Genomic DNA, 19366 nt, shown 5'->3' on the forward strand with positions numbered 1-19366 from the left:
CTTCTTTCTTCAGCATATACTGAGACCGATTGTTGAGTCTCAGGCAGCTTCGTTCTCATGCAGTAATTAAACCCCCTTCTGTTCCACCCACTGGCAGCCCTCTTGGACTCATCGTTCTGGACAGGTGTGGAGGCAGTCTTGAATCGTTTTCAGAGCGTGCAACGGTTCTCTTTTTGATAGCTGCTGGGCATTACCCTCTCCCCAAAAAGGTGGTTTATTAATACATGCACTCCTAGCTTTCAGATTTCATATGGGTGGAGAAAATGAACAGCATGTGTCGTACACACTGTGTGGGGTAGATGCTATTTAAATCTGGTTTGAGCTGCTAAACGTCTCACCAACACGGGATCCCTGGCTAGAGTCCAGGTTTGTTGGTTGGGTGTTTTTTTTTTTTTTTTTCCTTTTGAGGAGGGGTCAGACTTTAGAGAACCAAGCCATCTGTCCAGCAAATTATTTTAAGGCTTTTAATAACAAATAGTTTGCAATATATTTTAATGTGTAGAGTAGAAAATTAATGTTTTACAGAACTGGTGTCTTTAAAAATGTCTTCTGCATCCTGTTTTGTTATCATTTTGGTATCGTAATCCCAGTTTGGTAGCACGCATCTTCATACGAATGTTTTTGCAGAATTAATTAGTTCATTAAAAGCGACATTTTGAAACCGGCCTGTCAATAACACAGTGCACTTCTTTAGAAGCCTCTTGCTTCTAAGAGGCATTGAGCTTCTACTACAACAGATGTGGGGATTTTGTAGCTGCATGTAAAGATGTAAGACTTTGAAGACTCTCTCCTGCTCTCTTTGAGGTTTGTCCCTGGAGCTCTCCGGCTGCTGTGGTTAGTGTTTTTTTGGTGGCGAATGTGGTGCCCTGTCCACACCTCCGATCTCCGTCCGTGGCAGAGAACTCTGCATTTTAATGGTTTCCTTCCTGCCTGGCCTGGGCCTCCATGGCTGGCTTTTAATGTCCTGTCCACTCCTTCAGCCAATATTTAAGGAGCATCCAGTGGGTACCCGGCAAGGTGCTGGGATTCAGCATTGAATAAAGCAGCCAGCCGGCCCGCCGAGACTCCTTTCAGGGAGACAGACACTAAGCAAATAGTCACTAGAAAAATTGCTCAATTAAACTGGGGCGGGAGCTACAAAGAGAGTTAGAAGGGCCCTGAGAAGTGAGGGGGGGACGCTGACGGATGGGGGCTGAGGGGAGGCCCGCGAGGGCTCCCGAGACGTGTCATTTAAGCTGGAAACCAGACCTGAAGCGTGGGCTGGACTGACCTGGGCCTGAGAGCAGAAGTGGTTGTGGGACGACGTCCAAGCGGCGAACGCGGAGCGTGCACCGCGTGCAAGGTAGTGCAAGCCTGCTCGGGCTCGCGGAAGCCGGAGGCCGGCTGAGGCTGGAGAGTGGTAAGAGCCTCCTCGGCCCGCTCAGGACTCGAGACCTAAGCTCAGCATCGAGCCGTGTCTTACGCAGTGATGCAGAAGGCGGGGACCTCTTTCTTGACACAAGCAAGGAGCTTCTGGAAAGCACGGTGATGCGACTTTGGAGGGCAGAAGCGGATACTCGCTGTAGGGTGGCCTCTAAGGTCACAGAAGCAGGTCCTTGACTTTGTTGGAAGGGCTGAGTGACAGTGAGAGGCAGGTGTTCAAACACAAACAAACAAACAAAAACTAACCTTGGACGCCCATCGTGGAGACATGATTTTAGGGTCACAAGAACTGTTTGAGTCATTGTACCCCGATTGCTTCAGTGTGTTCACTTCTGGGCTGCAGCAAGAACGAGCTTATTTCTCAAATGAAGGCAGCTTTGTTGAAAAATAAAGCTCACCATTCAGAAACAGAGAAGAAAAACCAGATACCTCATTCCAAAACAGGCCGAGAACAGTTGTTCTGAACTTGGGGTTCAGTAATGGACTTCAGGGGACCCATGAACTCCAGTTCATGTAAAATATAGCATGTAAAATGCTGTACAGACGTGCATTTTAGTTTGCAGTACCTTTCTAGAGGGTTCCATGACCCGGGAAGATTAAAAGACACCGATAAAAGAAATTGGAAAACCTGGTAGTCTTTACGTGTTTGCAGAAAGCCTGGAGGTTTCGGAGGCAGTGTTTGTGGGTCCTTCCTCGAGGCTGCCGTGGGGTGTGTCGTGGAGATGCTGGGGTGGCCGTCCAGGGGCCGCCTCCGGGGATGTGGTGGGGGAGCCACCTGTTGGAGATGTCACAGTCATTTGTAGAGTGATGGGTCCTCGGATGGGAGGACCTCCGAGTGCCTAGTATTTTTCAGTTGTCTGAATAAGGACATTGAAAGGAGCAGGCCAAGCTACTTGAAGACAGTCAGAAAGAACAAAGCTTATAGGGCCTCAAAAATTAATGTTAGAAATCTGAGAATGGCAGCATCCTTTCTGATGCTGCCAAGATGTTGAAGTGATTGAGATGGAAGCTTGGTCCTAAGGAAGCCTTGACCGATCCGAGACGGCCGAGGTGGATCGCACTGGGAAGAATTGAAGCGGAAACCGTTGAGAGTCGGACTGGAACTGGGGAGAGCAGGCAGATTGGATTCTCTAATCGCTTAAAGTTAACTTCCTGCCTGAAAATATTGACGTTCAGAATCACACCTTGATCTGAACCTGTGATTTCTAGGACTTCGTGTTTCTAGCCCAGTTCTTGGTCCAGAAGCCGGCTCACCGACCAAGTGCTCTAGGAGGAGAGCGTCAAGCAGCTCTCCGTTCGAAAGGCCTCGGTAATGTAAATAGGAACGGCAATCTTTCCAAGTTATTACCCTGTTAACAGGTTGACAGATATGTGCAAATTGTGACTCACTGCTCAATTTGGCACCAAATGAATGTCTTTGCGCGCTGCGTCTGCTCAAGTGTAAACTAGTCACCGCTGCTGTGTTACTGCTTGTTTGCCTATATTCCAAAGGTAAAAATTAAGGGAATTTGATCCTGCCACAGAACGGAGTGGAGCATATGGTGGACGTGTAGGAGGAGAGCACGCTGTTCCTACCTGTCCTCAGCCCTGCGCTCCGAGTGGGACGCGACACGTTGCCGAGCTCTGTGCAGACGCCGGCGAGCTCGCGGGCTCAGGAGGCAGCATCCCTAGAAGTGCTGTAGTGCTGGCAAGACCACCTCCCCTGCCAGCCTGCCCTCCCCGCCCCTCCCCTGCCAGCCCCCCACCCCCACACCCCTGCAGCAAAAAGAAAGTGTCATTCTCTCTTCAGCTTTCTATCTCTGATGTTCCTAGCTTCCCTTATTTCTGTCAAGTAACTGGTGGTGGATTTGCGTTTTAAAGGTTGGGTGTATCTGAAAGTGAAATGTTTTGATTTTTGCTTCTAGGATTTAGACATTGTTTTCCTCCGTTAAAAACGCAGCTGACTTTCTTTCTCTTTTTGGCAAATACATAATGTCACCTGTAAAAAGAAAATTTGCATCTCCTTTATGTTAGGCGTGTGAATGAAAAACAGTTTCCTTGAGGTTCATTTTTCCTTCACAAAACCTTTGGATTGAGTTTTCGGAGCGTCATCTGAGATCACCAATGGGAGAGGAAACCAAACGTTCTGTCCCAGATCTCTCTGCTGTCCTGTCTTTAGAGATCTCGTAAATGAAGGAATCCAGAAAGGCAGGGGACATTTCTTGTCTGCTCGTGTAGAGCTCTGGCCCTCACTAACGAGTGATCGAAGTCAAGTAGTTGGTATCGAGTCCTGGAAATCCACACTCTGAGCTTGGTTTCCGGAATCGTCACATAACCTAATTGTCCCCCTATTTCTCTAGCCTCCTAAAGAGCCAGGTTTTCCAGAAAGCATTTTGAAACCTTCAAGGTGAAAGGGACAAAGGAGCGCAGATTATGATGATACCTTTGTACTGAAGTCCCGCGTGTTCATTTGCATTCTCCTGTCCAGGGCTATGATGGTTATTGATTGAGGATTGGTTCCGAAGACATTGCCCGCCCCCTTCTCATTAGCATATGCTTAGCAGTGACCTCCAATCACCCAGGACAGTGGATTGTTGCTTCCTGCTGAGTCTGAAGTAATTGGGTTTCAGCCGTACACACAGATTTAGAAAAGAAGTCTGTAAATGCAGAAGTGTTTCCAGTGACTTGACATGCAGTTTGCCTTGTGTCATCCACCATTTCAGAAAACATCAGGCAGTGGCGCAGCATGATTTCGCTTCCTCCTTCCTCCCATCTTTCTACCTGTTTATAGCATTTGTGCCTAAAGCCAAGGTTGTATCATGAATCTACAAATCTAGAAGGGGACTGCGCGAGGTGACATGCAGTGTCGTGGTCTCTTCTTATTTTTTTTTTTTAAGATTTTATTTATTTGATGGAGAGAGAGAAATCACAAGTAGGCAGAGAGGCAGGCAGAGAGAGAGGAGGAAGCCGGCTCCCCGCTGAGCAGAGAACCCAACGCGGGCTTGATCCCAGGACCCCGAGATCATGACCCGAGCCGAAGGCAGAGGCTTCAACCCACTGAGCCACCCAGGCGCACCCGTTGTCTGTTCTTTACAGGAAAGGTTGTTTCCTCCGCCATTTAAAAAATCAACTGAATGGGAGGGGGAGCCTGGCTGGCCTAGTCGGTTAAGCATCTGACTCTTGATTTCGGCTCAGGTCATGATCTCAGGGTCATGGGATTGAGCCCCGCATTGGGGTCTATGCTAAGCATGGAGCCTGCTTGTCCCTCTTCTTCTGCTCCTCCCCTGGTTCGACACCCATACGCACGTGCTCACCCGCTCACTCTCTCGCGTGCCCTCTCTCTCTCTCTCTCTCTCTCACACACACACACACACACACACACACAAATAAATAAATAAATCTTAAAAAAACAAACAAACAAACGGAATTGGTGGGGGCCTGTAGCTGGCTCAGTCGGTGCTGCATGTGACTCTTGATCTTGGGGTTGTAGGTTTGAGCCCCACATTGGGTATAGAGATTACTTTAAAAAATAAAATCTTAAAAAGAAAACAGCATGGGGCCTTGCTTTTAAGAAATACCACTCATTCTTTCTGAGCTAGTTCACTTTTCAAGGCCTGGCCCTTATCATACGGTCCTTTCTAGAGGTAGGAGAGAGCTGTTTGGTACTGAGTTACTAAAAGCCGCTCACACACTCGAAAGGTTTCAGTCTCCCATCGACTCCTTTTCCCAGGTGGAAGTGGCTTTCCGCATCCCCCCCCACACTGTTGCTCGGGTCTGCTTACTGTCCTTGTTACTTAGCCCTGGACCTCCTGTGGTTTTCCCTCCCTTCAGCTCCAAGTCTGAAGCTGGAGGACATTCTCTGAGGAAAACCTGATAGGTTCCTCAGTACAATTACTCCCTGCCTTTTATAACTGACACATTGGTGTTCGCTTTTTAACAAATGGCATTATGTTGTCTCTTATCTCTTGTGAGCCCCCGGTTTTGAGCTGAAATCGTCATGCTGAGAGTGGAGAGTTAATCTCCCTCTTCTCCCAAGAGAACATAGCTTGTATATGTCCCTGATCTAATGGATATGTAATTTAATTTAACATGCCCAATGGATACGAAATCCAATACAAAGCTCTTAATAGATAGTTTTGCATCTCAGCTATTGTATTATACCTCCCCAGTGTGATTGGGTGGTGAGCACAGATGCTGGTATGATTTTATTCTCAGAGGATGTGAGCCAGACCCAGCTCTGTTGGTGCTGTGGGTTGACGTCATCACAGCGAGCCTCCACTGGTGGGGAGAGTTCATCCCGCTAAGAGAGGGCATTTTGTAAGAGCAGGCCCGTGAGGGCCCAGTACGAGCGCAGTATGTGCCAGCCACCGTGCTAAGACACGTGCTAAGAACAGAACTGACAGGTTGCCTGGTATGTCTGACCGTAGCGAGAGAAGTTTTAGAGTCAGGCAGAGAGTTCGGGGATAACTAGGCTAGATAAGTAGGCTCAGAGAAAACTGACCTAGTGAAAATCAAGGCAAAACAGGAAGCTGTACAAATGAATGTATGTACCCATGCGCCCCTGTGTGGCTCAGCTACTTAAAATACATGCAGGGATTCGGGGCGCCAGGGCAGCTCAGTCGGTCGAGTGTCCAGCTCTTGACATCGGCTTGGGTCATGATCTCAGGGTCATGCACTCAAGCCCTGCATTCGACTTCATGCTGGCCATGGAGCCTGCTCAGGATTCTTTCTCTGTCTCTGTCTCTGTCTCTCTCTCTCTCTCAAAAATAAATAAATAATATATATGCAGAGATTTTAGCATGTACACACCAAATACTGACTTAAGCAAAAATTATGATATAACTTGAATTAGAGTCCAACCAGCAAGATAGGAATTCAGGTATCTAAATCCAAGAGAATTCAATCCAGGGAATTAGTTATGTAGGTAACTCAAGTGAGAAGCCAAACAGGAGATAACGAGGCTACTACGGTCCCTAGACCAGAGGGAGGAGCCTCTGTATATTGGAGCCCAGCGGCCAAGATGGTGACAGCTAAATTCTGATCTCTGTAGAAGAAAGTCACTAGGTCATGCTTAAAATGAAAAAGCATCCTCGCCACAGCAGTAAGACAGCAAAAAGAAAAGGCACCCAAACCAGCAAGGGAGCAGTAAAACTTGGACTATTTGCAGATGACATGATACTATATATGGGAAACCCAAAAGACTCCATCAAGAAACTGCTCGAACTGGTACATGAATTCAGTAAAGTCACAGGATATAAAACCAACATACAGAAATCTGTTCCATTTCAATATACCAGTAATCGAGCAGCAGAAAGAGAAATGAAGGAATCAATCCCATTTACAGTTGCACCAAAACCAGTAAGACACCTAGGAATAAATCTAGCCAAAGAGGGGAAGGCCTGTACTCTGAAAGCTAGGAAACACTGATGAAAGAAATTGAAGACACCAAGAAGTGGAAAGACACTCCATGTTCGTGGATTAGAAATGTCTGTACTACCCAAGGCAATCTACACATTTAATGCGGTCCCTGTCAAAATACCAACAGCATTGTTTACCGAACTGGAACAAACAATGCCAGCATGTGCATGGAACCACAGAAGACCCTGAAGAGCCAAAGCCGTCTTAAAAAAGAAGAGCAGAGCTGGAAGTGTCCCAATTCCAGACTTCAAGTTCTATTACAAAACCACAGTAATTGGAGCAGTATGGCACTGGCACAGAAATAGACACGAAGATCAATAAGACAGAATAGAAATTCAGAAATGAACCCACAGTTAGAATGGGCAGTGAGTCTTCGACAAAGCAGGAGAGAAGATGCAGTAAGGAAAAGACTGTCTCTTCAACAAATGGTGTTGGGAAAGCTGGACAGAACATGCAAGAGAATGAAACTGGACCATTCTCCTTCACTTCACACAAAAGTAAATTCAGAATGTATTAAAGACCTAAATGTGAGACCTGAAACCATAAAAACCCTCGAAGACAGCGTAAGCAGTAATTTCTCTGACGTCAGCCATAGCAACTTTTTTCTAGATAGGCCTCCTGAGACAAGAGAGACCAAAGCAAAAATAAAGTGCTGGGAGTACATCAAAGTAAAAAGGTTCTGTACAGTCAAAAGAACCAGCCAATAAAACTAAAGGGCAACCTATGGAATGGGAGAAGGTATTTGTAAATGACATATCAGATAAAGGGTGAGTAACCAAAATATATAAAGAACTTATAAAACTCAACACCCAGAAAAAGAATAATCCAATTTAAAAAGTGGGCAGAAGACATGAATAGACATTTTTCCAAAGAAGACATCCCAGATGGCCAACAGACATATAAAAAGATGCTCAATATCACTGATCATCAGGGAAGTACAAATCAAAACCACATAAGATACCCCCTCACGCCTGTCAGAAGGATCAAAATCAACAACACGAGAAATGACAGGTGTCGGCAAGGGTGCAGAGAAAGGGGAACCCTCTTGCACTGTTGGTGGGAATGCAAACTGGTGCAGCCACTCTGGAAAACAGTACAGAGGTTCCTCAAAAAGTTAAAAATAGAGCACCCCTACCATCCAGCAATCTCACTTCTAGATATTTACCCAAAGAATATAAAAATGCTAACCCAAAGGGATACACACACCAGGGTGTTTATAGCAGCATTATTTACAATAACCAAGTTATGGAAGCAGCCCGAGTGTCCATCCGTTGATGGATAGAGGAAGAACGGATAAAGGAAAATACACACACACACACAGGAATATTATTCAGCTGTAAAGGAGAACGAAATCTTGCCATTTGCAACGACATGGACGGAGCTCGAGAGTACTATGCCAAGTGAGATAAGCCAGAGAGAGACAAATATCGTATGATTTCGCTTATCTGTGGAATTCAAGAAATAAAACAAATGAGCAAAGGGGGAGGGGAAGGGGGAGACAAACCGAAAAACAAACTTGTTAACTCTAGGGAACACACTGCATGCCGGTCACCAGAGGGGAGGTGGGGGGTGCTGGGTGAAATAGGTGGTGGGGATTCAGGATTGCTCTTGTGAGGAGCGGCGGGGGTTGTCCAGAATTGTGGAATCACGGTGTTGTACACCTGCCAGTGGTATCACACTGTATGTGAACTAACTAGAATTTAAGTGAAAACAAAAAAATAAAATGAAATGAAAAAGCAAGAACTGGCGTTAAAAACATATCATATAGAAATATGGCAGTAAGTACCAGAAGAAAGTGCTAGAAATGGTTGGCACTGAAAAGGAGGAACAAGGGAGTAGTATTTTTTGTAAAAACACTTGTAAATCCCATTTGCCTTCTTGACTGCATCACACTGATGAACAGCTGAAGAGGGACGCCTTCGGGACACTGTAGCTTTGGGTTCTTTGACTGAGGCTCCAGTTCAGACGCGTGCATTTCTTTTTCCCACTCAGGTATGTTGATGACGTGATCAGCCGCATTGACAGGATGTTTCCTGAAATGTCCATCCACTTATCCAGGCCCAATGGCACATCAGCAATGCTTCTGGTAAGTTCTGCTGGACCTGTCTCTAGGGCCACATAGAAGACTGGCCTCAAGATCAAGTCTCCAGCTCTGTGTCATGGGATCCGGAGAATGCAGACTAACTCCCGGTCTGATGGTGAATAGCGTGTTTCTCTTCACTGTATCCTATAGTTTCAGAATTCTGCAAATAGAAACCTGGCTTTTGAATGAAACCATAGCGCCCACGTGAGAATGACCCAGAGAGGAAATACACTGTAAGACCCTTCTGCCCGTCAGTCAGTTCAGGATATTTTGGTGAATCTTTTCTATTGTCTCAAAGGTATGCCCAACTGCCATCTTAAAATAGAACCAGGTTCAGGGGTCCTGGTGCTTCAGCTGGTTGAGCGTCTGACTCTTGATTTTGGCTCCGGTCGTGATCTCATGGGCCACGAGACTGAGCCCCGGGTCAGGCTCCACACTCAGCGCAGAGTCTGCTTGACGCTCTCTCTCTCCCCGCCCCCGGCCCCTCCCCCACTCACTCATGCGCTCTCGCTCTCTCTTTCTCTCTCAAATAAATAAAATCTAAAAAAACGTAGAACAGGTTCTGTGGAACGTCGCTTATAAAATCCATTGTGTACTACTTCAAGCAAGTGTTCTGGGACCCTATCCCTGATGAGTTCCAACCTTGTTTCTGTTTGTTTTTTTTTTTTTTTTAAAGATTTTATTTATTTATTTGACAGAGAGAGATCACAAGCAGGCAGAGAGAGAGGAGGAAGCAGGCTCCCCGCCGAGCAGAGAGCCCGATGCGGGACTCGATCCCAGGACCCCGAGATCATGACCCGAGCCGAAGGCAGCGGCTCAAGCCACTGAGCCACCCTTGTTTCTGCTTTTGACGTGCTCTGAGCAAGTTGGCTTCCCAGCAGCACCGCCAGTGCTCGCCTTTCCGTGACTTCCCCAAAGGCAGGTGTGGCTGGGACAGAAACGCTGAATTTGGCTAGTGATCAGGAAGGCCCCGAGAGCCCAGGGCTGTGAAGCTTTTCTAGCACTCTGTGTGATGTGTGCTTAAAGAAGACTTCTGAACAGATTTTGAGGAGCCCCACATTTTACAAAAAGCAGAATTAATTGTATCAAGAGTGGTGGTTTTCCATGGGCATCAGGGAGGTGAGCTTCAGGCCCGAGCGTTTTTTGTCTTGGCAGTTGCTGTCGCGTGGGCCCCTTGCGAACTCCCCATACTTCAGCGTTTCACTTGGCACCATCTTAGAAAGAGCCAGTCACCCGGGACGAGCTGCGACTCCCTCCAGCCGTTCTGCTGAGCAGAACAGCCTTGCCGTGTGTGTGCGTGTGTGTGTGCGCGTGTGTGCGTGTGCGTGTGTGCGTGCGTGTGTGCGTGTGTGTGTGTGTGTGCGTGTGTGCGTGTGTGTGTGCGTGTGTGCGTGTGCGTGTGTGTGTGTGCGTGCGTGTGCGTGTGTGCGTGTGTGTGTGCGTGTGCGTGTGTGTGTGTGTGCGTGTGTGCGTGTGCGTGTGTGTGTGCGTGTGTGCGTGCGCGTGTGTGCGTGTGTGTGTGTGCGTGTGTGTGTGTGGCTTTCTCCTAAGAAAGGAAGAGATGTGGGACGCCTGGGTGGCTCAGTGGGTTAAGCTCCTGCCTTCGGCTCAGGTCGTGTTCCCAAGGTCCTGGGATTGAGTCCCACATCGGGCTCCCTGCTCAGCAGGGAGCCTGCTTCCCCCTCTGCCCCTCCCTCTGCCTGCCTGTGTGCTCTCTCTCTCTCTGACAAATAAATAAATAAATCTCTGAAAAAAAAAAAAGACAGGAAGAGATGTGGGTTTATTAAATGGGTGATATCTCTTTCGTGAGAAAAAAATTAGTGAGCATCTGGGCCTCGTGCTACCTTAAATTCTTTCAGTTAAAAAATACAGTGAGTGAGGTAATACAGTGTTCTGGTTTTTTTTTTTTTTAAGATTTTTATTTATTTATTTGATAGAGAGAGAGATCACAAGTAGGCAGAGAGGGGGGCGGGAAGCAGGCTCTCTGCTCAGCAGGGATGCTGAGGCAGATGCGGGGCTCGATCCCAGGACCCTGGGATCATGACCTGAGCCGAAGGCAGTGGCTTAATCCACAGAGCCACCCAGGCGCCCCTACAGTGTTCTTTTAATAGAAAAGGAAAACAATTTGTATCTGTCTACAAAGCATATAATATCTTCTGCCTCAGTTAAATGTACAAATTGTCGAAATTTTGAGATCCTCCAGACCCAGCAGCTAAAACATAAATCCTGCTTTCAGCGTACTTGACAGGGACCAAGGAGTTAATGAAGATAAAAATGAGAGCATCCTCGGTGAAATAGGTTTGTTCAAATTATTTCTGGGTCGTTGAGCTTCCATTTCCTGGTGGAGGTGGGGACTCGGCGTTGAAGGGAGACAGCCGAGGGAGCAGGGTCGTAGGTAAACTGAGAACAGGTCTGAGATGAGATACTTCCACCCAAGGAAGCCGCCTGTTCCCTCACTGCGACTGTCACCCCGTCTGCTTTCCCACGGAGCTGCTGTTTTGACAGCCCCGATGGAGGAGCTTAGGGGCTCGATTCAGGGGAGGAGCCCCATTCCACGCGCGCATTGTTACCCCCGGGCGGGCCTCACTCCGAACGCGCTCTGCATCTCACCAGCGAGCTGCCGCCTTCCCCCCGAGGACGCAGAGCTCACACGAGGTGGGGCAGTTTAGAGGAGGAGCAGTGGGGGAGCTGATTTGGAGTCAGCCCGCGGGCTGGGTAACCATGATTTTAACATCACCGTTCGTGTTGGCTGTTACTTTCACAAGATGGCATTTTATCAGGCCGCGCACCTCTGGCCCATTTGCTGCTGCATGCGGGCGCCTTCTGCCAGGCCGGAGGGAGTTCTCGCCGGGCGGAGGGGCAGGGCCAGTCGCTCCCTGTGTGCCCACGCTCGGCCACGGCTGCCCGTGCCCAGCGGAGGGTGCTCGGGCCCAGCACCATAGGCAGTGAGGGCACCCGCGGGAGGTGCGGGCAGGAGTTGGAAGGGGTGTGTTCCAGAGATGAGTCTGGGAGGATTGTATACGTCTGGAGTCCAGTGTATTCTGGAAAGCTTCGGGAGGTGAGCAAGAGCGACCAGGACAGACCGTTAGGACTGGTGACTCAGGACACACAGGAGCAGTGTCTGCTGACATCTCCTTGTACCTGCTTCGGCCAAGGTGCAGAGTGCACCTGTGCCTTTTAATAAAATGACATTTCCTCCTGAGCCAGAAACCTGCTCTGATTAATTTAAGCAAGAAAAGGGCTCGTTTCTCTCTTTGTTTTGCTTTCCAATGATGCTGGCTGCTCACAGCCCAGAAGGCAGAGGTGATCTGCCAGGAGGGACAAAAACCAGGGCAGCCCTGGGGCGTCCAGAGCAGGGAGATGGCCCTGTGGGGACCCTGTGGCCCAAATGACTCAGCAGCCCCTGCCTTCCATCCTGTGCCCGTGCTGCAACCCGGACGGAGCGCTCCTGCCAGGCTCTCCTGAGCTTGTTGGTCTGCGATGGGAAGGAAGTCACGCCGTGGCGGAAGTACGTGGGGTGGAGGAGGTGATTCCCCGCAGGAGAGCGGCAGGGCTGGGAAAGTGCCAGTCTGCCTGGTAAGGGAGACGTCCACGTGTCCTGTTACAAGGCTCCAGGGTCCTTTCCTCCTCCCATCCGTTATAGCTCTTGGTGGCGGCAAGTAAGATTTGGACTACCGGGTACTGAGCTGGCAATTTCTTCTTCAAGTTTTATTATGTCATTTCATATATACAAGCGAATGTTTATAGTAAGTGTCAATTATAAAGCATGACGATAACCCCAGGAGCTCACCGCTCAATTTAAGAAGCAGAGCATAACCAATCTGCGCCTCTTCCCAGTCCCTGCCTCTCCACCCGGAGTCACCACCATCCTGATATTCGACCTCTTCCCTTCCTTCTTTAAATGCCTTTTACCAGCTGGGCATGCTTTCCTAAATAATACACAGATTAGTTTTGTGGAATTCTGAACCTTATAAAAATAGTGTCATACCGTGTGTATTGTTTCCCTTTCCTCCCTCCCTCCCTCCCTCCCTCCCTTCCTTGTGTGTGGTTTCTGGGGTGGATCCCGAGTCAGCCAGGACACACCTGCTGGGGCTCGTACCTGCTAGTTGGGTCATCTTTACTGTTACTGTAATGGTCCATTCTGGGACTGGACGCGCTGTGTTCTTTCTTCTGTGTGTGTTTGGGTTGTTTCCAGCTGTGCTTTCAGAGTAATGGGGACCTGAGCGTTTTGGCACCAGAATGGAGGTGGCCGTTTCGCCCAAGCTCCGGAGCCAGTGTAGGCCCCCATCGGAAGGAGGAGGGGCAGTGCTGGGAGCAGAGCAGAACAGACCGCTTTTTCCTCGGGGCCACTCGAGCTGTGGAATGCGATGGCGTGGTGCCCACAATGGCCTAGGTGGGGGCCTGGAAACGGCTCTGGTAAAGTGACCTGTCTTCTGCCGTCAGCACGTTCTGCTGGCTTGTTCCAGATCTCTTCCAGTTTGGGTGTGTGAGTACCTGCCAGGGGGGGTTTCCATACACAGTAAAACGACTTAAAGTTATCGAACTCCAGGGCATCCGTGAACAAAAGGCAGGTGTGGTGTTCAATTCTGATCCTCCCTCCCCACAACCCCCAAGCAAGCCACTAAGAAGCAGCGGAGGGCCTCAGATGTGCAAAGATCTATAATCGGGAGACACAGTCTGGCATCAGGTTTCTTCACAGTGAAGAAGGGGGAAAGGGAGGGTGCAAGTTTGGTACTTTTCTAGGGGGTTGGGGTCACTTTGGCTCATCAAAAGCAAAACCAACCTTTCTTTGTTGGCTGTAGGCATCGGGGCTTCCAAGCCCACTAGAAACATTAGGGGCGGCCAGCTTCCGGCCTGGGCGCTGCATTCTACTTGAAGCACGTGTATGTAGTATCCCTTTCACATGTGTGGACCCCCAGATGGTGCATCGTGGGAGGGGCGGCTAAAGGATGGAAGGGAGGACTTGTAGGTGCTCAGGGAGTGTCTGCTGCATAGATAGGCGGATGACAGAGAAAAGCATCTTTCTCTTCCGTGTGTATCAGTTTGTCCATCTTGGCTGCAGGGGGCTTGCTGCTCAGGGGACTGGCAGCAGCTCTGGTGCTAGTTTGGTTCCAGACTGTCAGAATCATTGTCGCCCCGACTTCTTCTGGCTTCCTTGTGAGCCTTAGGTAATTGGCTGGATCCTGTAAACCCCGAGTCTTAGCTGATGGGAAATAGAAACTTTCAGCCTCTTACATAATCTTTAAATGCACTGTGGCTGGCTCTCTGCTCTGTTGGGGGGTGGAGGGGGCTGTTTTGGTGTTGTGTAAGTTAATAACTCATGATATAATCAATCCTGTTTCCGTTCTTTGAAGGGATGAGTTCAGCCATCCAAAAATAAGTCTAGCTCTGTTGATATTTAGTTTCAGTTAATCTACCACCTAACATCCCATTATTAATTTTCTCCGAACAGTCAAAATATTGTAAGAGCTTAACTGAGTCAGAGACTAGAACAAGCAGCTGGCTTCTTTTGGCATTTAAAATATTAATCTACAACGTTTGACTGATCTACTAGGTATACGAATGTAGAAAGGAGGAAAAAATGAAGCCTTAACCATGATATTTGAAATATACCTTGATATTTTATAAATTAATCTTTCTTGATCTTATATGATTTACACGAGATAAAACTCATTTATCAATCTTTCTAAATACACATTTTCACTAACCTTTAACTTCTTTAACATGTTCATGCATTGCTTTTGAATAACGCATCTTTTTCAAACCGTTCAGACTATCTCATTTTGCTCTCTCAGAAGCTCTCATGGCAGGAAAGACTGTTGAACAGCTAAACTGCTTAACTGTTCTGGGCTTCGGTTTCTCCACTGGGTTCCATAGTTCTCAAACGTTAGATCCAAGAATCACTAGTCTTGTTTGTGGGAAATGCACATCCCTGGCAACAGCACAGAAACTCCCATTCTTCGGCTCCAGAACAGAGCCCCAGGGACACGTCTCACAGGTGCCCCACCGAAGCCTCAGATCATCTCTGCAGCCCCTTTGAGAACCGATATTCAACCCATTGTATCCGTGGAGTCCCGGTGACGGCGAGCCTGTTGGCTAAGTCCCAGCTGTGGCGGCAGACTGTTTTCTGAGCCGGGTTCCTAAAGCTTCCTTCGCTTCCTCAGTGAGTACCCGGAGCGCCGGGAGAGGAGAGCGTGGCTGCGGCTGCTGCTCAGCTTTGACGGAGGCCCCTGCACTCACGCAGCCGGTGCTGGTGAACGGGAAGTAGGCAGGACACCAGCCAGTTGTCGAGTGGTGTGAGGCAGATGGGGAAGAGGCCAAGGGGGAAGGAAGCAGAACTGGGGCTAGAGAGAGGCCTCGGAGCCATGGTGGTGGGGCTGGGAGTCAGGGAAGCCCTCCTCGAGGAGACACCTGCAGGAAGTGGGCCGAGGTGCTGAGCTGGGTCCGGGAGGGGCAGGGCAGGTGCAGAAGACCCTAGTGGGATGACAGTGGGGATGTTCGGAAAAACCGAAGAAGGCAGGATGGCCAGAGTGCCGGGAGCCAGCAGAGGAGATGAGACCGTGCGGTGGACCAGAATCACAGACTGTGTGGAGGAATCGGATTGTTTTAAATTTTATTTTTTTTATTTTTTTTTTTTAAAGATTTTATTTATTTACTTGACACACAGAGATCACAAGTAGGCAGAAAGGCAAGCAGAGAGAGAGGAGGGAAGCAGGCTCCCTGCTGAGCGGAGAGTCTGATGCGGGGCTCGATCCCAGGACCCTGAGATTATGACCTGAGCCGAAGGCAGAGGCTTTAACCCACTGAGCCACCCGGGCGCCCCTATTTTAAGTTTTATTTTAACCTTAGGTGTAGAATTGAATTGATTATGATCCTTGATTCCTGACACACTGTCCTCATTGATCCAGGTGTGGCCCTTTCGTATTTCTTTGATAAGACAGTGAACATTTGTGAACCTGCCACCCAGCTCCAGAGCTGGAATTGAATCTGCAGCGTGTACACCCAGTGAGCAGCCCCTCCTGTCCCGTCCCCTGCCTCTGCCCCGCAGGGAGCTGTCAGCCCTCCCTTCACGCGTCCTCTTCCTTGCCTGTTACGAGGGAAGCTTTAACACATACGTATGTTTTCTTGAATGATGTATTCTTTAATTCTGCCTGTTGTACTTAATTATTTTTAAAAGCTATCATATGTTGTCTCTAGGGACTTAATTTTTTCACTCACTGTTTTTTTTTGTTTGTTTGATATCATTCAAATAGTTGGTTTAGCTATAGTGTATTCATTTTGCCAAAATGAAATATTCTATTACATTGCTAATTTAATTATCCTTCTTTCTGTCAGGTTGTTGATTTGTTTTGGTTTTGGTTTTTATACTATGAACAGTCTGCTCTGAACGTTCTTGTTCGCATCCTTGGGACCCCAGGCTTGTGTTTCCCTGGAGCTACCCCTAGGAACAGAGTGCTCGGTTTAGGGTGGTGGTTCTCAGCTGGGGTGATTTTTGCCTCCCAGGGAACATTTGGCAAAGTCTAGAAACATGTTTACCTGTCACAGCTCGGGGGGAGGAGTGCTCCCGGCATGCGGAGGGTAGAGCCCAGACCTGCCGCCAGCTATCTTACAGCGGGCAGGGCCGCCCCCGACCCCCCTCGAAGGGCCATCCAGCCCAAAATCAAAGGGCCGTAGTGGAGAAACCCTGCGTTAGGGCATGCGGACGTGTGACCGCCCATGAAAACGCCACAGGGTTTTCCTAGGTGGTTAAACTCCTTTCCACCCACCAGCAATTCCAAAGTAGCAAAACGTGCCTTCCTCAGACAGAGAAAGATTCAGATGGTGACTTCAGCTGACCTTCAGACATTCCTGAAGGCCGTTGGGGGCTGACGTTCTGTGACGCAGCAGCAGTCACTTGCGGAAACTCCACCCGTGTGTCGGCATTTTTGTCACAGCACAGAACATTATTGGAATTGTTTGTTAAATGCTTTTTTTTTAAATGCCGTTTTGTAAGATTTATTAAAAAATCCTGTCAAGAAATGGGCAGAAGACTTGAACATTTTCCCAACGAAGACATACAGATGGCTAAGTGACACATGAAAGAATGCTCAACATCAGGGAAATACAGATGGAAACCACGAGATGCCACCTCACACCAGTCAGAATGGCTAATACGAACAAGTCAGGAAACAGTGGATGTTGGAGAGGGTGTGGAGAAAGGGGAGCCCTCTTACACTGTTGGTGGGAGTGCAAGCTGGAAAACAGTGTGGAGGTTTTCAGAAAGTTAAAAATAAGGACGCCCGGGTGGCTCAGTTGGTTAAGTGTCTGCCTTCGGCTCAGGTCATGATCACAGGGTCCTGGGATTGAGTCCCCCATAGTAGGGCTCCCTGCTTAGCGGGGAGCCTGCATTTCCCTCTCTGCCCCTCCAGCTCATGTTCTCTCTCTTTCTCGCCTTCACTTTCAAATAAATAAATAAAATCTAAAAAAAGAAAAAGAAGAAGTTAAAACTAGAACCATCCTATGATCCAGCAATTGCACTACTGGGTTTTTAGCCAAAGGATACAAACGTATTGATTCAGTAGGGCACACGCACCCCAGTATTTACAGCAGCAGTGAACACAGTAGCCGAACTGTGGAAAGAGCCCAGATGTCCATCAACAGATGAATGGATAAAGAAGATATGGTCTATGTAAGTGTGTGTGTGTGTGTGTGTGTATACACACATATGCAGTGGAATATTATGCAGCCATCAGAAAGGATGAAATCTTTGCATTTACAATGATGTGGATGGAACTAAGGGTATTATGCTCAACAATGGAAGTCAGAGAACGATACCACATGATTTCACTCATATGTGAAACCTAAGAAACAAAACAGATGAATATGGGAAGGGAAGGAAAAATAAAGTAAGATAAAAACAGAGAGGGAGGAAACCGTAAGAGACTCTTAACTCTTGGAAAGAAACTGAGGGTTGCTGGAAGGGAGGTGGGCGGGGGGTGATTGGGTGACATTTAGGCATTGGGCATTAAGGAGGGCCTTTGATGTAATGAGCTCTGGGTGTTAATATTAGAGTGATGAATCATTAAATTCTACCTCTGAAACTAATAATATACTATTTGCTAACTAAATTAAATTTAAATTGTTTTTTAAATCTGTTTTTTAGTTCTACTTCATTTTGGGCACATCAAAATTGCTTTACCAAACCTCGATCCAAAAGACATTTGTTTCCAAAGATCAGATGCATTCTTTGTGGCAGCAGCTCTCAATTACCGTTTGGCAACAAGGCGTCATGGAGACCCTTTCAGGAGGTCTGCAAAATCAGAACTGATTTTGTGGCAGTGCCAAGACGTCGCTGTCCTTTCCTTCTCTTGTTTACTCCACATCCACAGTGGCATTTTCTAGAACTTCTATTGCATAAGATGATGTCCTCACACGGACACCCATTGATTGGCTCCATCTTCAAACATTTCTGTGTAATTTTAATACGGTGAATATTGGTAGCCACATCCCACAGAAACAGAAGTTCCTTGGGGTCCTCAGTAATTTTCAAGAGTGTAGAGAGGTCCCAGACCAAACTGTTTGAGAACTACTACTTCAGGGAGAAGTATATTCAACTGTTAAGCATATTCAAAGCAGTATATCGAACTAAATTTCAAAAAGGTGGTTCCAGAAATGTTCGTTGCAATGGCGGTGATACGAATGGAAACGTATTAGTGAAAGAAAACTTTGAGGTTTAAAAAAAAAAAGTCAAAAAGTACAAGGGAAAGGAATGGGGAAGAGCATACAGGGCAGTTGGCTCCGTGTCTTCGACAGCGTCAGCGATGGGAGAACAGGAGGGAGGATGGGATGCTGCGGAGGCTCAGCGGTCCGTGAAGTGTGGACCTCGTTTGGATCCTGATTCAACAGACCACCTGTAAGAGAAAATTTTCTCAAGCAATCCAAGTGACCTTCTCATCGTCTGGATTTCAACTGATAGCAAGGAATTGGGGGTAATTTTGTGAAGTGAAACAAAAGGTTTGTGTTTGAGAGGCGGATACTGAAGTTTCCGAGCTGACGCGACATGATGGAGGAGGTGCGCTTTAAAATACTGCAGAGCGGGAGGGGCGGATAAACAGGTGTGGCAGAATCCTGATCGTTCTTCAGTCTGGGCAGTTATGAAGCAGTCTCTCTTCCTTTGTGTCTGAACGTGTGCACAGAAACCCTGTGCATGGCCATCTAAATTCAAGTCTCTCCACAAATTCTCCAAACAGTACAGAAAAACAAATACAGCTACAGCCACTACACAGTAAGCACAATTAGAACACCAGGAATGCCCGCCCTCCAAACTATGTGTGATTTAAAAAAGAAAGAAAGTACAAACAATCCTACTGCACTGTTTCACTTGTGTCCTCACTGTTAAGCTTTGCCGAGGGGAAGACCCCTCACGGAAGAGGATGTGCTACTGTGTAGTTGCATTACATGAAGTTCTAGAACGGACCACGACTA

General features: G+C 47.8%; 1 protein-coding gene across 2 annotated transcripts in view; it reads left to right on the plus strand.

The window, feature by feature from the left end:
• MED27 (mediator complex subunit 27) overlaps positions 1-19366 on the plus strand; it is a 194048-nt gene that overhangs the window by 120036 nt on the left and 54646 nt on the right. Inside the window, exons 4-5 of one of the 2 annotated variants that reach the window (XM_044264628.1) lie at positions 8812-8905; positions 18045-18224. In XM_044264628.1, the coding sequence (XP_044120563.1) occupies positions 8812-8905; positions 18045-18209 (259 nt within the window). In that variant the 3' untranslated portion in view covers positions 18210-18224. Of the gene's footprint in view, positions 1-8811; positions 8906-18044; positions 18225-19366 lie in introns of those variants that run through there. The other variant, XM_044264626.1, reaches the window with a different exon arrangement.

Source organism: Neovison vison, chromosome 9 (assembly GCF_020171115.1).
Source record: "Neovison vison isolate M4711 chromosome 9, ASM_NN_V1, whole genome shotgun sequence".
NCBI lineage: Eukaryota > Metazoa > Chordata > Mammalia > Carnivora > Mustelidae > Neogale > Neogale vison.